At 33.9% G+C, this 19,414-nt stretch overlaps 1 protein-coding gene across 1 annotated transcript; it reads left to right on the forward strand.

The window, feature by feature from the left end:
- Positions 1-12,920: 12,920 nt before the first annotated feature.
- On the forward strand, positions 12,921-16,161 carry LOC132942139 (uncharacterized). The gene is made up of 3 exons (XM_061010448.1): positions 12,921-13,029; positions 13,414-14,394; positions 16,046-16,161. Exons 1-3 carry the CDS (start codon positions 12,921-12,923, stop codon positions 16,159-16,161), a joined length of 1,206 nt encoding a protein of 401 aa, XP_060866431.1.
- The last annotated feature ends 3,253 nt before the right edge of the window (positions 16,162-19,414 follow it).

Consider the following 19,414-nt stretch of genomic DNA (forward strand, 5'->3'; position numbering starts at 1 on the left):
GTTTGTTACCTACCTAAACAATTGTTTTTAGTTGTTATCAAAATATATGTTGTTTCATTATAATAATATTAATAATTGTATTTTATTATGTATCATATTATTTACAAAATACATTTTCTGTTATTTGATTAATTTCAGGTTTATTAATTACACTTAAATGTTTGCCCCCCCCCCCCCCCGAAACATCTGAGATGTTAAAATTTAAGGGGAATAAATACCTTATAAAATGTATTAAAATATTTTGAATTTCATAGGTAGGTACTACAACAGTGGTAGATATTTTCAAACATAGTCACACACTGCTACAGAGTATCCATGATATAGTAGTATAATAGTCTATAACAATACACCTACCTAATATTTATTTATGTACATAGTTAATATATTTATATATATATGTAATACCTATAGGCTACAGTATGAATGTATTTTGTAAATTAAATTTATATTTTGCTATTTTGGTTAGATTATTAGGTATATAATTAGTTTTTTTTCATATTGGAATGACATTTGAAACACTAGATACTAGAAAATTGAAAACTATCTGTCCTGAAAAGTATACTGTTATTGAAAATAATACTTAGTCGGGTAGCTATTCTAACATAGGTAGGTACCGCTGCTACCTAGTAGTGGCGTATTTAGGTTATTGTCTTGGGGCCAGGGAGAGGGAGTATGATTTTATCCAGTAGCAAGTAGCCCCGCCTTTAAAGTTAGAGGCCTTAAGTTCGGACTCTGAAAACTTTTGCATATTATATGATGTCTCAACTCTCAAGTTCATAATTTAGATGCAATACATTTTACAAATCTACTATCACCCCAAACATTAACGGAGCCATTGCTCAAAAAAAAAAAAAAAAACCACGCCATGCCACAGCTTATTATATTTATAGTTTATACATAGGGAAAAATGCGTGCATAGAATATGTTCTATGATACGTAGGAACCATTACTGAATAAAACCATAATATTATATTATATTATTATTGTGTGGAAATATAAAATATCCTCACGGTTATAATTACGATAGGTACGTCGACGCTGAATCGCGGAAAAAAGCCCAGAAATATAAATTTAAATGTGAACACGCATGTATACTCTACTCTTAATTAGTAATTACCATGTACCCACCTATAACAAAATACAATAATATATTTATTATTTATTTATTTATTTATTTATTAACGGGCGGAGCCCTATACAACAGTTTCACAATATATATTTTACAATTTACAATTTAAATAATTAGTACAAATAACACACATAGGTTTAAAAAAAGATAATAATAATAATAATTATATAAGTATAATGGTAAGTATTAGAATTATAAAGAAGTAGTGCCTAATTTTACCAGTCTTGATAACTGGTGCTCTCGTTGGCTAACCTCATCATATGGTGTAAAGGACTATTTCTCCCATAGTTAGTAGTGTGCACAGAAACTACGAAAGGAACGCGGTGTCTAATAATGCGAGAAGGGACTTTGATATTGGTCGATGAAAGCATCACTATGAATCCAAGCGTTTTTATAGCTTTGCAACACATCGTTTCCAGTGGTGTTTTGGAGGGTATACGCGGGTATACGACGTATACCCGTGAACCAACTTGGTGATTTAGCATATACCCTATAAAAGTAACGCCAATACGCACGTATACGCACGTATACGCTCGTATACCTACTTCATAAACAGAAAAAAATCCATAGGCATAGTTTATTTTTAGAAAATTTGTTATTGGTAGGTTAATAATAAAATTGATAATTTATTATTATTTATAGCTATCGATTATCATCTAGCTATATTCATTAGGTATCAAATTATAATAATATATCTACAAGCGGCCGTTGATGTTTCTATACAAGAATATACTAGATAGTGTGGCGAGTGCTATTGGAAAAATCAACTTGGCCTGAGGACCCAGATATTCGATATGGAGAAGATGATATTAAATACTTATGTAAAAGATTTTCACTGGACCAAGATGAAGCTATTAGTGGTATGAGAAAAATTATTTACGACCAAACTATTGATCCTAAAAACGTGATGTCTGCATTCTACATCTTTCTTAAAACATTTCCGTGTTCAACCGCAGAATGTGAAAGAGGATTCAGTGTTATGAATAACATTTGTACGGATCTTCGTTCACGGTTAACCATAAATAATATTTCTAATTTAATGTTCATAAACATAAATGGACCTCCTCTAAGTGATTGAAATCCTGAAGATTATGTGAAAAGTTGGCTATTCAATCATAAGTGTGCAGAAGACACTAGGACCAAAATAGCAAAAAATAACACAGACAAAGGTGAGGGCAAAGTTGTCAAAAAGAGTCTATGGCAAATTTTGTAAATTAATTAGTGTTCAAGTTTTGATTTAATGTTAAGTACCTACTATATAAGCATCATATTTTATTTGTTAATTGTTACTTATTTAAAAAAAGAAAGTTATTTTTATTATTTTTTATTAAAATACTATTAAATTTTGTTAAACTTTTTCCACTCACTAATACAATTTTTTTTTATATATAAGCCTAATACACTTTCAAATAAAACTAGTTTGAAAAAAAAAATGATATTTTTTATTCCTTATTATTATGTATAGGTTCTGTTAAAGTTTTATATTTTATATTTTTTGCAGTTACCTATTTGACTATTACATGATTATGCTTTTATTTTACAATTATATTAATATTTTTTGCCTTTAAAATCGGGCAATTATTGAATTTTCCATAGAAACTTTAAATACTTAGATAAATCAAGAAACAATATGGACATATGGTATAAAATTAATATACATTTTTTTTTGATATAAAAGCTTATACTCGTGAACATGAGATCTAAAAAAAACTTGAATATTCGCGAGCGAAGCGAGCGTCGTTTTAAGTGATAAAATCTGATATGTTTTGATCCCAATAAATACACGATAGTCATTGTCATAAATTCTTCCGCGTATACCCTCCAGTTTTTTTACCAAAACACCACTGATCGTTTCAATATGGGAGTGAAAGTTAAGATCTGAATTAAAAAGAACACCCAAGTCTTTCTTACTACCGACAGAGGTTAAGTTAGAACCGTTGATTGTATACGTATAATTAATAGCGAAGCGGTGCTTTAGAATGACATTTATTTACATTAGACTGAAGACCAATACTATTACACCACGAGACGAGGTTGTTAAGATCATTCCGGAGCGCAGAGCAGTCAGATAAAGATTCAATTTTACTAAAAAGTTTTAAGTCATCGACAAAAATGAGTAACTCACAGTTTTTGACAGCTCCCTTTATGTCATGTATATATAGCGAAAACCATGACGGGGATAAATGTCCTCCCTCAAAAGCCATTAGATTCATAGTTGCCGAGCGGCCGGGTCTAGACCCATAGTGCTCATCGATTAAAATTGAGTTAACGGGTGACTTGATACTTTTCAATACTAAATGTTCAAAGAGTTTGGATATGTGGCTCAAAATCGACACAGGTCTATAATTTTTGACACCGGCCTTATCACCAGATTTAAATATAGGAGTGACAGAACTAATCTTAAGAATGAAGGGGAAAACTCCGCTATCGAGGGAACGCCTGAAAAGTAGCCACAGCGGAAAACATATTGAAGACTTTATACTGTATAAGAAGATACCAGACAGGCCATCGGGGCCAATGGACTTAACGTTTTTTAGAGCATCTAAACCAGATAGTCAACATCATCAATGTCAAATGAACAAGTACTAGGCAGGTCATGGAACAAAAAAGGAGAAGAATGATCAATAGACAAAGGTGGGACATACACTGTATTAAAATAAAGGGAAAATAAATTAGAAACTGATTCAGTGCCCGAACTTTGTAAGTTCTTAAAATGTACAGATTGAGGAATCTCGTTGTTGGACTGTTGAACAAATTCCCAAAAAGACCTAGGATTAGATTTTAGCAAAGACTCCGTACGATATAAGAAGGCAGTGCGACATTTCTTATATTCCGCCTTATAAGAAGCCCTAAGCGTAGATAATTCAGCATAGTAATGGGGGCAGCGTGAAGCTTTAAACTTAGCATGTGCCCTTTTCTTACTAAAAACAATGCATTTAAGATGTTTAAAAAACCGTTTCGGAAATGTCGAAGGCTCATAAGATACTTCCGGAACAAAGTTAAAAATGCAAAAGTGTAAAGCATCATATAATGCCTCAGCGGCCTTATCCACATCGAGAGACATTATTGTTTCCAACCAATTAAATGAATCAAAGAATTCACATATTTTTGTATATGGAGCACGGCGGAAGTCAAAGTAATTATGGGAACGATCAAGAATAGGAGAGACTATATTCACCTTTACCATAATTTCAAGAGCTGGATGGTATGGGTCACAAGGTACCGCTGGAGTTACAGATTTTTCAATATAGATCTTTTTGTCGTTAGAAAACCCAAGATACAGACAAAAGAGTTTTGGATGCCATTTAGTTGGAAAAAATTAAGGAACGCAAAAGCTTCAGGAACACATAGAACTCTAGGGTTGGAAGCAGAGGAATATAGTAAGCCAAAATCGTCATTAGACCAGATAACCTCTGGCAGGTTAAAGTCCCCACAAAAAATGAATACACATTCAGGATGTAGGAGAATAACAAATTGCACAGCTGATAAAAAAGACTCGTAAACAGAAATCGGGCAATTAGGAGGAAAGTACACTGAGCACACTACATAATAGTTGATACTATTAAAACTAAGTTTAACGAATATATGTTCAACATTCATTGCTGGGGTGTGAATTAATAAATTTAGATACTATATCTCTACGAGTGGCAATGAGAGCGCTACCACCCCTGAAAAACTTGTTAAACTACTTCTGTCACATCTATATATAGTATAGTTTGTAAGACCTAGCTCACTATCATATCAAAGTGAGACACATAAACACATAATCAAAAACAGCAACATTATTGGTGTTTGCTATTTTACAGTGCCAAAGTGTCAAAGTTCAAAATTACCATCACTTAGAAAATGGATTGAACCGTACATCAAATCAGGCGAGGTTTTCAAAACCTTAAACAATAATTCAGTTTTTTGTCAATATAAAGTAGTTGCAGACTTGTAGTACAAATTGATTTATTAATTGATTTGAGTTAAGTCATTTTCACACGAAAAATATTCGAAATCTTTCATCATATAATCCACCTATGGATAATATATAATTATATTTTGTTATAGGTACACAGTAATTACTAATTACTAATTAGAAGTAGAGTATACATGTGTTCACATTTACATATTTTATTTTCTGGCCTTTTTTTCCGCCAACCATCGATACTATTGTATTACAGTGACTATACCATAGAGCAGTGGTTCTCAATCTTTTTTGTACCTCGACCAAAATTTCCCCCGAAAAATCTTTCACGACCCACGTGGTTTAACTTTTCAAAAAGTAATTATAAAAACAAAATTTGTTTATTACTTTTACTAGGTATTTATTATTTTATAGGTTTATAATCATTATATGTTTACAAAATAATGTACTTTTAATAATGAGGCGTATTAATACCCGTCGTAATAAATAATTATACGACAAATTATTAATTATTACCCACGTAATTTTTGGTATTATATATCTATAATAATATAAGTATATTTAATATTAATTTAACATAAATTTCTTGGAATCTACATAATTCAAAAAAATTTTCACGACCCACAGTTTGAGAAACGCTGTCATAGAGTAAAGAACTATACCGATGATCGGTGGAAAACGGAAATAATTACAGAGGAACAAATTATTTCTGCTATTGACCGAGAATTTTTAATTCGTATTGAATGTTGTTTAGAGCACCATGGTGCACAGTTTGAACAATTTGTTGGATAAATAAAACGAAAAAAAAATCAATGTTTGTATTTTTATTTTACGTATTTATTATTATTAACTACGTATTTTATAATCTTATAAATAATGTATTGATTTTACAAGGTGTGTTTTTTTTTTTATATATATTTTTGTGTCAGTGTACACGATAAGTAGTCGAAATAGTGCTTCGATTTTCAACTTTAGTATCTTGTTCTATGGGCAAGTGAATATTGTTGGTGCATTGGGAAGGTTAAAATTTAAAAATCTCTATAGTTTTCAAAAGCGACGGGAAAAACAACATAAAAATTAAGGAAAACGGGAATTTTTACGCAAAATCGGATTTCCACAAAATCGATTTTGGTTTTTGGTGTAACTCTAAAACAAATGTATTTACACATTTTCACCGGTCGTATATATTTGCATTTTCTATACACGATAAAATTTTCAAAAACTATATTTTTACAATATTGGATATTCACTTGATTTCTCATGTAGCGGTTTTGTTAATTTATTGTTATTCAAAAACGAATATTTGTAGACACGCGAACATTTTTCTGAATGTTTATATTCTCATTTTCTATACACCATACAATTTTGAAAATATTTTGACTCTTTGAGCTGTTCACGAACATTGTCAGTTTTCATTTTTTTTAGTTTTTTTTCTATAAATATCAATTAAATTTTATTTGGTCGGTAAAAAAACATGAAAATTTAATGCAAGGTTCCTAATATATTGTTACAATAACAGTTGAAAAATATTAAAAATACATAGGCACAATTTTTTTTATGAGCATTTATAAAATGTTCAACTTTTGTAGCTAAGGATTGAAAAATTTAAAACAAGGTTCCACGTAAATAGATAAATAGGTAAATATATAAATTACTTAATTCACAATAGTATCAACAAATATACTTATTAATATCATAGGCTGATGACTGACCGTTTTCACTCAGAAGGTTAGGGTTAGGTTAGGTTATGTACAATGATATACATATGATATTAAATCATTGAATTCAAATTTAACACCATCCATTACAGTGATCCACTTGGGTAACCAACCTTACAGCAGAGCGACATCCATTTACACACTTTTTTTGTTGTTGATATTAATTATCTGAAATTAATTGTTTGTTAAGATTATTCATTCTTATGAATGTCCGTGTTCTCACTAGACAATCAATAACTTCTTGTGGAATAGACAAATATTGAATTGTTGGTATCAATCTATTAATCATATTCTTCATTATTCTTTTACTTTTTGTAATATTGTCACCATTAACTAATTTAAATTCAATTTCAAGAAATTTAATTGCTGTCATCAAATTGTTTGATGGTGATTTCAAACCACCTCTTGACTTGAAATTAGTCCAACAGTTTTCTGCATCATCACCATCATCTGTTTGTTTTACCAACTCTGGAAATTTGCTGGCAAACCGATTACAAATATAGCCAGCTATATATTGAGCACTATCCTCTTCAAGTTCATTAAAAGGTTAATTTCCTTCCATCTAAATCACATTAATTATTAATATTTACTATATTTGATTGTGTGACTTCGCCTTCTACTAAGATATTTTTAATTTACTTCAAATTCATTCAGGAGATCAAAGCACTGTTCACTGATTGTTGGTGTACATCCACTACCAATATTTGACTGTACGTTGGCTACTTCAGTTGGGTCATCCGTTTCAAATTTACTCAAATTCAACATTTGACCACTCAAACACTCATTTTCAGTCAATAAACTGTTTTCTTGATCAGCCTGTGAGTTGGTATTCTCAGTTAACACAAAATCTGAATGTTTACCCAGAATGTACCACCTCTGGCTAAAGATTTTTTATTTACAACTATACATTTTTATTTAAGATTTAGTTATTTTATGTAAATTATGCTTAATAAGTTATACATAATTTAGTTATATTAATGCATTCAAACCACGTAAAACACTTGCCTATATTTGAAATCCAGAGCTGTTATACTACTACTCGCTGAACCTGTCATGCCTTTCAGAAAACTAAATAGGTTAGGTTTTCTATTATATCTTGATTCGGCCTTCTACCAATGATATACTCCATGCCGTTTTTATCTTTTAAATATTTTAGTAAGGATTTTAAAGATTTATTGCACAGTACTATTCCTATAATCATCAACAAATAATTAATAAGACAATATATATTTCATTATGAAATATAAAATTACAACCTTTTTGAAAAGGAACAAGGGTTTTTTTTCCATATACTCGCATTTTCAGTATAAAAGTAGTCATTTTATCTAGAAGTTCATCTTGATCCTCTATATTTATTTCATAGCTTGGAGTACCGCCATCAAACTTATATGCCGAGTGTTGAAGATGTCAAACCAATTATTGAACAGCAGAATCATTTCAGAGGCCATTTATTTAGAGGTAAATAAATATTCATAGATATATTATTTGTAGCACATAAATGAAAGAGCTTCTTATATCCTTCCAATTTAGCTTATCTAAATATTTTTTTTCCCCACAATAAGCTATGGCTTTAGGCGCTTTAGCATTTTAGCAACAGTATCTGAAAATACTTGCGAAGCCAGTTTTACCATGTTTTACCATAGAACAATTTAGAGGCGAAACTCGATCAGCTGATTCGGTTTACGTTTACCCATGACAAATTTAATTTAATTTGTCATGCGTTTACCTATGATCTGAAGTCTGAACCTAGGAAACGAGCCTGTTAACCAACATGATAATAGATCCTTGTTTACCCGTATTCGGAAAACGTTTACTGAAGAGAGAAAGTTCAATGTCTACGAGAGAAATAGACTATAAGAGTGCTTTTTGAGGTTAGGTTACAAAATTATAATATTATGAATAACGATTATTAAATAATAATATGCAATTAACTATAATTAAAATAATTAAATCGTTATTTCATATTTATGATTCACGATTTTATTATTTGTTTTTTAAATCAACAATAACTAAGGAACTCTTATAACCTCAACAATTGTATCACTTTATTCTCAGTAAGTTGATAAGCCCGATGTCCTATCCAGTCTTATAATCGAATATAATATCGTACGAGCGACCATTGCGTGGATATGGTTTTTTTATTTCTGTTTTTTGATGGATTCGACCTAGTCGATCATCGTCAGGGGGTCCATCTGCGGTCAATGGGGGTGCCTCAGCTTCGTGTCAGCGGGTATCACAACAACAACGACGACGAAATAATAATACCGATTTCCCTCACCTGCACCGGCCTTTGCCCGCGTGCTAATCGGCGTACAGGGTGTGTGTGTGTGTGTATACTGTAATATTTTCACATTATTATGTATATCGAACGACGACGGGTCGGGCAAAAGGCAAAGGCCGGCTGCCAACGGAATAATAATATTATTATGTTTGCGAGAACGATCGCGGGACCCCCGAATCCGATGGGTCCTATACATACTCCTACTATAGCCGCACCACTCCCTCGCACACATCCAATAAACATATTGTACATAGCTTTCTTTTTTTATTTTGTTTTCCCGTAATCTCATAATAAAAACGAGGGGCCATGTCCACCCGCCCGTTAGTTACCAGTAAATAGTTATACGATTGTTACGCGGTATTAAGAAGTATATTTTTTGTCCGCAGTTACGATTGTTTGTATACCTATATCATTATACTTATAGATTTTTCACGACGGTTATATATTATTCATTCTAGCCGATATTAAAAAAAAATAGGTACCAAAACATTAAGGTTACCAAATTTTATTTAAATTGTTGTACATAATATAATACGGAATTATGTATAGCTTAATGGGTTGTATTAAAATACGTTTAGGAACCGGGAATTTAGCACACTCAAGCTTATTCTTAACTTGTTTAATTTCTTTGCATGATTTTTATTTTTAAACTTGAATTTAACATAATATTTTAGTGATAATTATTAAACTAATAGATATATTATTCCCGAGACGAGAGTTTTAAAAATATTGTTGCTATGGACAACCATATTGCTTGGAATATATATTTCATGTGTCAAAGTTCATAATTGCCATATCGCTCAACGAACACTGTACCTACGCATATTCATTGTGATTTTTGTGTCAAAAGTTATAACATTGTTTTTTGTGTCAAAAGTTATAACACCGTCTTTTGTTGATATAATAATATTATATAAATAAAACTATAGGAGAACATGTCGAATGTTACTGAAGCTAAAGTCAAGTCGTCGGAAGTTGAGATGTTAGCTCCATCCGCCGAATCGGTCGAAAACACTTGCGAAATCGCGCCGGGAAGATGCGATGAGTTGGCCGGCCCGGCATCGAGACTATGCAGTTTGGACACGGCGGTACAGACGGCTTCTGGGGGCGACGCAGCCGAAGACTGCAGGTTGGAATTGCCGTCTGGGGGCGACGCAGCCGACGTCGGTTTGGAATCGCCGTATGTGGGTGACGTAGCCGACGACGGGTTGGTATTGCCGTCTGGGGGCGACGCAGCCGACGACGAGTTGGTATTGCTGTCTGTGGGTGACGTAGCCGACGACGGGTTGGTATTGCCGTCTGCCGCTCACAGCCCGTCCATGACCGACTCACAGCCTGCGGCCTACGACTTGGGACGGCAAACGGTGACGGCCGACCCGTCAAGTAGTGGACCTAACCTAACCGAAATCGTCGTGATGGCGGACTATGAAAGTCCCACACTCAGATTTTATATGGCTTTGGTGAACAAGGCAATTGCGCCGCCAATTGCCAACCACGACGTTACGGATACGCCGTTCGCGTCTTCGCCGCCCGAGTCGTCTTCGCCATACGTATGTTTTCCGTGTGACCGTTCGCCGTCGGCGTCTTCCTCGGCCGTCTCGTCCCCGCTGCTGGTTTGGCCGTCTGTCATGCCGCCACAGCAGTCAAGCGGTGGTCTCGTGGACCCGCCGAGACCACGTGCATGTTCGGTTTGTTCGTCACGAGATGATGTGCAGACAGCGGTACAAGCCGCGAGTGTGCCATGTGATGACGTTACCGAAGACCGCCTGCTGTGTGATGAACCCGAACAGGCAGCGGAGGCCGCGCCTAAACGGCCTAAGCGTGAGATGGCATTTTGGAAAAGAACAAAGCGTCTTTTCAGACGCATGTTTTGTTGCGCCTAACCTAATGGTATGTCCTATGATACACAGCGGAAGTTATAATGTTAAAAAATGTTAAAAATGTAATAATGTAATAATGTAAAAATGTAAAAATGTAATAATGTAATAATGTAAAAATGTAAAAATGTAAAAATGTAATAATGTAATAATGTAATAATGTAACAATGTAATAATGTAAAAATGTAAAAATGTAAAAATGTTTACTAGTACATAAAATTGTTATTCCCAGGTCCCACTGCAAATGCAGTAATAATTATGATTTACACAAATAAACGTTTTTGTAACATTTGTTGCCTATTTAATTGGTTTTTATTTGATATTATTATATTATTTGTTATTAATTATTATTAACGAACAAATATCAACATGCTTGTGGAAAATTAATTAATGCGGCTTGTGAAAATCGTGACTATATTGTACTGCAAGTATACTTTCGTTGTTTTTTTTTTTTGTAATCAGTGTAAAGATCTCTTTTTATCGAATGATCGACAACCAATAGCGGCTGAAATCGTTTGGTGAAGTAAGAGCGCTTACTCTTGTTCTAGGTCAGGGTCAGCAATTATTAGTATCCAAGAGCCCGGATGATTTTAGGATGAGGGTCCAGAAAACATTTTTTGTTAAGCAAGTTATTTATAAGCTGCTATATAGATGTATATAAAGAGAAAAATTATGAAAAAAATTCAGCTCTAAAGTAAAATCGGGGCCGGAGCACGCAGTGGTCACGCAGTTGACTGCGATTCACACGTTCCACAGTCATCCTTAAAACCTAACCTAACCTTTCGATTCATAGCAAAGTGCAAACATATATGTAGTTCAACGCGATCACCATTTTCCCGTGCTGTCCTCCGATTGCGCCATCGGGTTTCCAACCAAGTCCCACTCCACCGGGAGTGAAGACCGCACACGTCTCCTCTTGGAGAAGGGTGGTAGTATCACCTACTACCCACTTGTGATAATGAGCGTTGACAAAGACCCTGAGGTCGTTACAATGAACACAATTAATACTGAAGAAGAAAATTAAAGTAAAAATATATTTTTAGCTATTCATTTATTTCACTCGCCCAAACGGTACAAACTGGTACAAACTGGTACAAACCGAATTGGACAATACATTTGTTGGTCTGAATTATTTCCTCGACCCAAACGACCACCGCTCACAAGTTCTAAATCGGATATTTTTAACCTTTTTGCAGTCGTACACCTCCTTTTGGTTTCCTAAGTCGTGTACGATCATTTGTGTCCGTAAGTGGATTAAGCACAACACAAAAAATAGATTTTTCTCAATACAATACGGACCGGTACCGTTTAATTTGACGACGAACATGTGCATGGTAATTTCGGTAACAACGCGGTAATCATTACCGAGAATACCAGATATAGGCACCTATACATAATTATTGGTATACTGAAAATACCACCGGTCCTATACGCAGGTTCTACCAATTTTTTTGCGCGTTGTCGACGTTTTTCCGACAGAATTCGTGACCGGAGACTTCATATAGTTTTCTACATTTTTTATTCATCCGTACACTCGCGCGGTTTCTATATTAGCTTATTAAAAATTTTTTATCTGACATACTAGGGAAGTCTGTCGGGGGTGTTTAGCTACAGCAGGGTTCAGAACCCGGGCGCTCGGTTTTATACCCACAAAGTGTGCGATCGATTCGACCATTAATCTGTGAACTCCTGTATATCTATACTAATATTATAAAGAGGAAAGATTTGATTGTTTGTATTGAATAGGCTCCGAAACTACTGGACAGATTTTAAAATTGTTTTTACCATTAGAAGCCGACATTATCATTGATGAATATAGGCTAATTTAAAAAGGGAATTGATCACCCAGAGGAGGTGCTCAAACTGGAATTTTGAGATTTACGATAGAAATTTGTGTTTAAAAATAGTTGCCATGGGTTTTAAAGCTATTATAATAATAAATAATAATCGGCGTGTGTATAAACAATACATTACATTACTGTTTAGTTTTTTTTCTCATTTTAAAATGCCCAATAGAACAAGATCTCAACTTTCTAGAAATAGTTCACAGGCTAGGGCGATAAAAATACGTCGTCATGGAGAATGTCAATCAGAAACTGAAAATCGTCTTGCAAGTCAGAGAGAATACGCGTCGCAATCGCGTACAAGAGAGTCAAGTATCGAGCATTCACAGCGGCTTGAAGAACAAAATATTAGAAATGTACAAGCTCGCGCTAGGGAATCGAATTATGAACGTTCCGAGCGCCTTTAAAATCAGAGAGAAAGACAACAGACGTCAACGGCTACAGTACGCATCACGAAAACGTGCGGATGACCGCCGCGCGCCCAGTGGCAATTTCTTGTTGGTGGTGGCCAAACTGTTTCACACCAAATATAAAATTTAAAACTCGTATTTTTATATTAATAAATTATGTGTATGTATTTAATGATATTAAAGTCAACAAAAGACAGGGACATTTTTAAAGGTGCAGGTTAGTTTTTTTTTTCAAAACGTATAGTACCCGTCGCGCCAGTGGCGCGCACCTGTGATGGATCAAATATTGAGGCCCACTGGTTTACTGAAAAACCGACACACGGCGCGCTGCGGTCATCCGCACGTTTTCGTGATGCGTACTGTAGAGTTCGCAATCGAGTTTTAGCTCATAGTAACAGATCGGCTTTCACATACGATCCACAGATTGATTATGCTCAACAGTCTTCCGTCCAAATCAGAGCCATGGAAAAGATCTGCTCTAAATGTTCTGCCAAAAAATGGGCCGATGAACCTAATGATTTGTGCTGTGCTTCTGGAAAAGTCAGTCTCCCCAATATTCAGGAGCCGCCAGAGCCAATAAAAAGTCTTTTGACAAATAATAATTTACATAGTAGAAATTTTCTAACCAACATACGTAGGTACAATAGCCTATTTCAAATGACTTCGTTTGGCGCGAAAGAAATTAGAGAACAAAATTGTATGCCCACTTTTAAAATAGAGGACCAAGTTTATCACCTTATAGGTAGTCTTTTACCACAATCAGGCCAAAATCCGCAATTCTTGCAGATTTATTTTATTTCAGACGCAGATCAGCTATCGTTGCGGTCAAACATAGCTCCAACGCTAAACATTGATTTAATTAAAGAACTACAGACCGCACTGAACAGCCACAATATATATATACGAAGTTTTAAACAAAACTTAGAACAAAACTCTTTGGATAATTTAAAGTTAATTATTCACTCCGACCGCCCAATACAGAGAGCACACCCGGGCAGATATAATGCTCCAGCTGTAAACGAGGTAGCTGTCCTTTTGGTAGATGAAGAAAAAGGTCCCAGAGATGGTATCATGCTGCACGGTAGAGACGGCCAACTTAAAAGGGTCTCTGAATTACACAGATCTTACGATCCTCTCCAATATCCATTGATGTTTGTAATGGGAGAAGACGGCTATTATTTGACCATTCCTCAAGAAGGTACTGCTCGTAATAAGACTGTGACCTGTATGCAATTTTATGCATTTAGATTGATGGTTAGAGATTGTGTTAATCCACTACATTACTACAGAGAATTAATTAGTTCGGAACGATTAAATTACATATGCCGAAATCAACAGAGACTGAGGACTGAAGAATATATTATGTTATTATGTTTTACAAAAATAATAAAAATGTAAATTGTATTTGACTTGCAATTCTTTTCACATATATATATTATGTCTATGGCATTAAAAGTTACGTTTTACGACAAATGTATTATTTAATGTATCATCTCACAATGTTCTGTTATGTTACATGTTATATCCAAAAAGATTTAAACAATCACAAATTTTTAAGGGCAACGAAGTGCACGGGATCAGCTAGTATATATATATATGTATATATATTATGATATAGGAGTGTACTATATTTAATCTATTCTGTGATATTATATTGTAAATCGGGTCACACGGTCTACAACAACAGACGGAGATCCTTTTTCGTTGTGAAGACGGCGGTCGTGTATAATATAATATAATGTTCTATTATTGTTATATTACCATTGCCGTTGCGTCTTCGTCCGGTATTGACCGCAAAACCCGTAGTCGTATTACTGTATAGTACAATATACACATTATATCGGTCATCGCATTGTTTACCGGGGGATATGTCCGTGCGTGCGCGTTTTATACGATATTTTGACGTGGGAGAGACGGTTTGACAAATGGTCTTCTTCGGGTCGTTATTCCCCACATTCGTCGCCGCACACTTGTAAACCCGAGATGGCCAAAAACACACACACGAGCGGTTCATCGGTCAAAGGCATTTAATAATAATATAATATAATACATAAATATAATATTATAATACGTGTGCCTATTATTATATAATAATCATATACCTCTATATATACCTGATATTATTATTATGTTATAATATTATTTCCTTGTATGTGTCCACTGCGATTGTCCGCATTTGTCGCAATAATAATAAATTATATATAATATTATTATGTGTTTGTTAAACGCGTCACGTGGGAACGTGAACGACACATTACAATATTATTATTATTATTATTATTGCAACAATACGATTTATTTCCATTTATCATACGAGATAATATTATTATACGTATTTTATACTATAATATTGAGATTGAACGAATATATAAACTTATAATCGTTCGGGATTCGATAAGTAATCGATTACATGGCTTAAATAGTTTATGACACGAGCGTTGAGCGTACTGGATCGTATGAATATAAATTATTGGAAAAAACATAAATATACACAATGAAGCAGGTACAGTACGCATCACGAAAACGTGCGGATGACCGCCGCGCGCCCAGTGGCAATTTCTCGTTGGTGGTGGCCAAACTGTTTCGCGCCAAATATAAAATTTAAAACTCGTATTTTTATATTAATAAATTATTTGTATGTATTTAATGATATTAAAGTCAACAAAAGACAGGGACATTTTTAAAGGTGCAGGTTAGTGGTTTTTTCAAAACGTATAGTACCCGTCGCGCCAGTGGCGCGCACCTGTGATGGATCAAATATTGAGGCCCACTGGTTTACTGAAAAACCGACACACGGCGCGCTGCGGTAATCCGCACGTTTTCGTGATGCGTACTGTAGGTGTCAACATAATCAACGTGTTTTATATATTTTTCAGATGACTTTGGGATAGAAAAATTTAAAATTACTTGGGTCGTTGGACGTTTGTCAACAAAACGTAGCGCTGGTAAGATTATATCGAAAACTAACTCAGAATGTCGATTGTCGATCTGACGGGAGTTTAATAGACTTCATATTATGTCAATGTATACTTTTTCAGACGATGAAATTTCGTATCGCAGGTCACGGGTACCGCATATTTTTTATAACTTATAACTTACAAGTTACAACAATATGTATTATGTTATTTTACATTCAATTTTAACGTGACGTTTATTACGAAATTATTGTTATTAATAGACGCGCGTCTCTTTGCTTTTCGCGTGTTTATATTGTTATAAATTACAATCATATAATATATATTATTACATATAGTCTACTCACAATGAGATCATTACTCGGCGGCCAAGTTGTGCGCATGGGCGTGGCTTTGTTATGTGGCAGCGTCTGATGCGTTGCCGTAGTGGGGACAGCGTCTGACCATATGTCTGACCGCCGCCGGACGAAAACTGGTCGCCGTCGAGTAATGATCTCATTGTGAATAGACTTTTTTAATAGAGTGAAGACCGCGGTAGTGCCTACTTGTATACCTGAAATTAAAGCTGTATAATTATGATCGCATAATTGTACACAACCGTCTGCTAGATATGGGCAAAATTTTTCAAACATCGATGTTTCGATGTATCGATACATCGAAACTTAGAACATCGATGTTGTCGATACATCGGATTTTCTAGAAAAACATCGATGTTTTTCGATGTTTTAACATAAAACTTTTTCAGAACATGAAAAAATTTAAATAAGCAAAAAAAGTCTCAGAATTCGGTATATTATTTGTAATAATAACTTTTATAGACAAAAGTCTACAAAAGAACCTATTTTAGAGATGGGAATCATGGTTCATCTATAAGTGATCCGATTACAAAAATTTCAAAACATCGATAAAACATCGATATTGTCTTCGATGTATCAATGACTAAAAACATCGAAAACATCGATGTTTTTTGCCCACCTCTACCGTCTGCCGCAGGTGGATAATTTTTTACTATTTTTCGTTCCAACATCGCCGTGGACGTAGGCGCGACGTTATCATTACTCGTCGTGCAGTTCGTATACATACGCATATTATTATTACTATAGGTAACCTACGCCATAATTCATAACGATATCGTACTCGATATAATTTACATAGGCAAGTATATTACTATCTCTGTATATTATAAAATTTTACTGTTGTACGGTACATAATATAGTTGTGTTGCGTAACCGCGATGACTAATAATAATATAATAACGAGCTGTAAAAGCGACGGTCGACGGTTAATTACTGTTATTATTACGATTATTACTATTATAAATTATAATATGGCTTTGGTACCCCAACTTCACAGTTCACACCGTCCCGTATACCACGAAGATAAACTAGATAAACAGGACTGGACATGACATGGTTGGTGGGGGAGGGGGAAGGGTTGACCACGAAATATCTTGGTCCGTTCGTTATAGATATATCTTAAATCGTGGGCCGTGCCGTATTCTGCATCGATTATGTGTTCTTATTACTTCCTAGAAGTCACATTGTGAGTAACTCTTGAATCGTAAACCCTTGCTTGATCAGTATTTTTACTTATTTAAATTGTATTTTTTATTAACCGATTCTATTTCCTTGTCTAGGAATGTTCTCGATAGAAAAGGCGACATCGTAAACGTGAATGACGGAAAATTTTCATTTTACATCAAGGAAGCGCTTAAAGAAGTTTTTGGCCAGGTATAAAATTATGTTTACAAATATGTATTTAGTTGTGTAATTGTTTATTATTGTTGTTTTCTACAATGTTTAATGATCCAAACTGGTAGTCATTCTACAATCTACACCCACAGTATTTTTGAATTTCACTGACACTAAAACATTTTAATTTTTAATTCATTACAATATATATATATTATGTGATCAACAATGTATTATGTTGTACAAATATTTCCAACAAACAAATTCCGAAATGAAAAGATTTTTAGAAATTATAACTTATATGTACCTATATACATTTAAAACTGTTTCTAATTTATGTATTTAAATGAAATGTTTAATTAAATATCAAATAGTTAAAATTAAAATAACTACTGAAGTACTTACATTTATTTATTTAGGTATGTCCACCATATTCTATGATCATAGACTAGATTTTATTTAATGATTTACTTGATTTTTTCATTTACTTGATAGTTTATTTAAATAGACTTGCACTATTAACATTTGGATATACATGCTACAATTAAATACTATTTTACAATTACATAATTATTAAACATTTTAGTATATTGTATATGGCCATAAACTCATAATATACAATGTATATTATTTCCAACTATTTTATGAATTCATTATTATGTTTTATTTTGTTTTATCCACAGAACCAAACCTTAATGTCTCTTGAAATATTTGAAATTTTTTTTAGTTTGGATCGAGTGTCAACTTTGATGTACTAAGGTTTAAAGCTGGAAAAGGCATAATTCGGTGTCCATCTAATTTTTGCATTAAATTTCGTGGAGCGCTTACATTATTTGGACGCCACAACTCAAATACTGTTGCATTTAACGTGCATCGTGGTTCATCGTGTTTAATATCATTCATCACAGAAGACAGAACTCATAAACATGTCACAAGTAATTAAGGATGGTAAAGATACAATCATATTTGCCACAAAAGAAGATCATCAGTCACCTAGTAAAGTCATATTATCACCACCAGAACCCTCACCAGGTTTCATATTTCCAGATGGCTCCATCTAACTCAGCGATACTCAACCTGCGGCCCTCCAACGATTTATATGTGGCCCGAACAGAACTCGTTGAATTGATAAAAAATATATAAGTTTCAAAACTAATATTATTATAAATATAAAATATAACAATAGATAAGGATGATTATGTTTTTGGTATTTTTTCTATTTATAACGATTTTGATGTATTTTATCTTATCGCTAAACTGGCCGTAGCTCGAAGGTACGCATTATGATTATATGAACGGTTAGTCACGTTGTAGATGTGTAATAGCGTTGGTGTCGGGCACAATTATTTATTAAATATTTCAATCTTCAAGAGGCGTGAAACATACATTTGTAATTTTATTTTTTTATATTTGTTGTGACATTATGGCAGGCGTATCTTCGAAAAAACGAAAAATAACTGAAGAAAATAGACTGTTTCAAGACAATTGGGAAGAACAATATTTTGTCGTACAAAATAAAAAGGGTTCAGCTACTTGTTTAATCTGTCGAGAAACTGTTATACAAAAGAAATATAATATTTTTCGTCACTACACTACAAAACATAAATCATTTAATAGTACTTATAGTCCCGGATCTTTA

Source organism: Metopolophium dirhodum, chromosome 3 (genome assembly GCF_019925205.1).
Source record: "Metopolophium dirhodum isolate CAU chromosome 3, ASM1992520v1, whole genome shotgun sequence".
NCBI lineage: Eukaryota > Metazoa > Arthropoda > Insecta > Hemiptera > Aphididae > Metopolophium > Metopolophium dirhodum.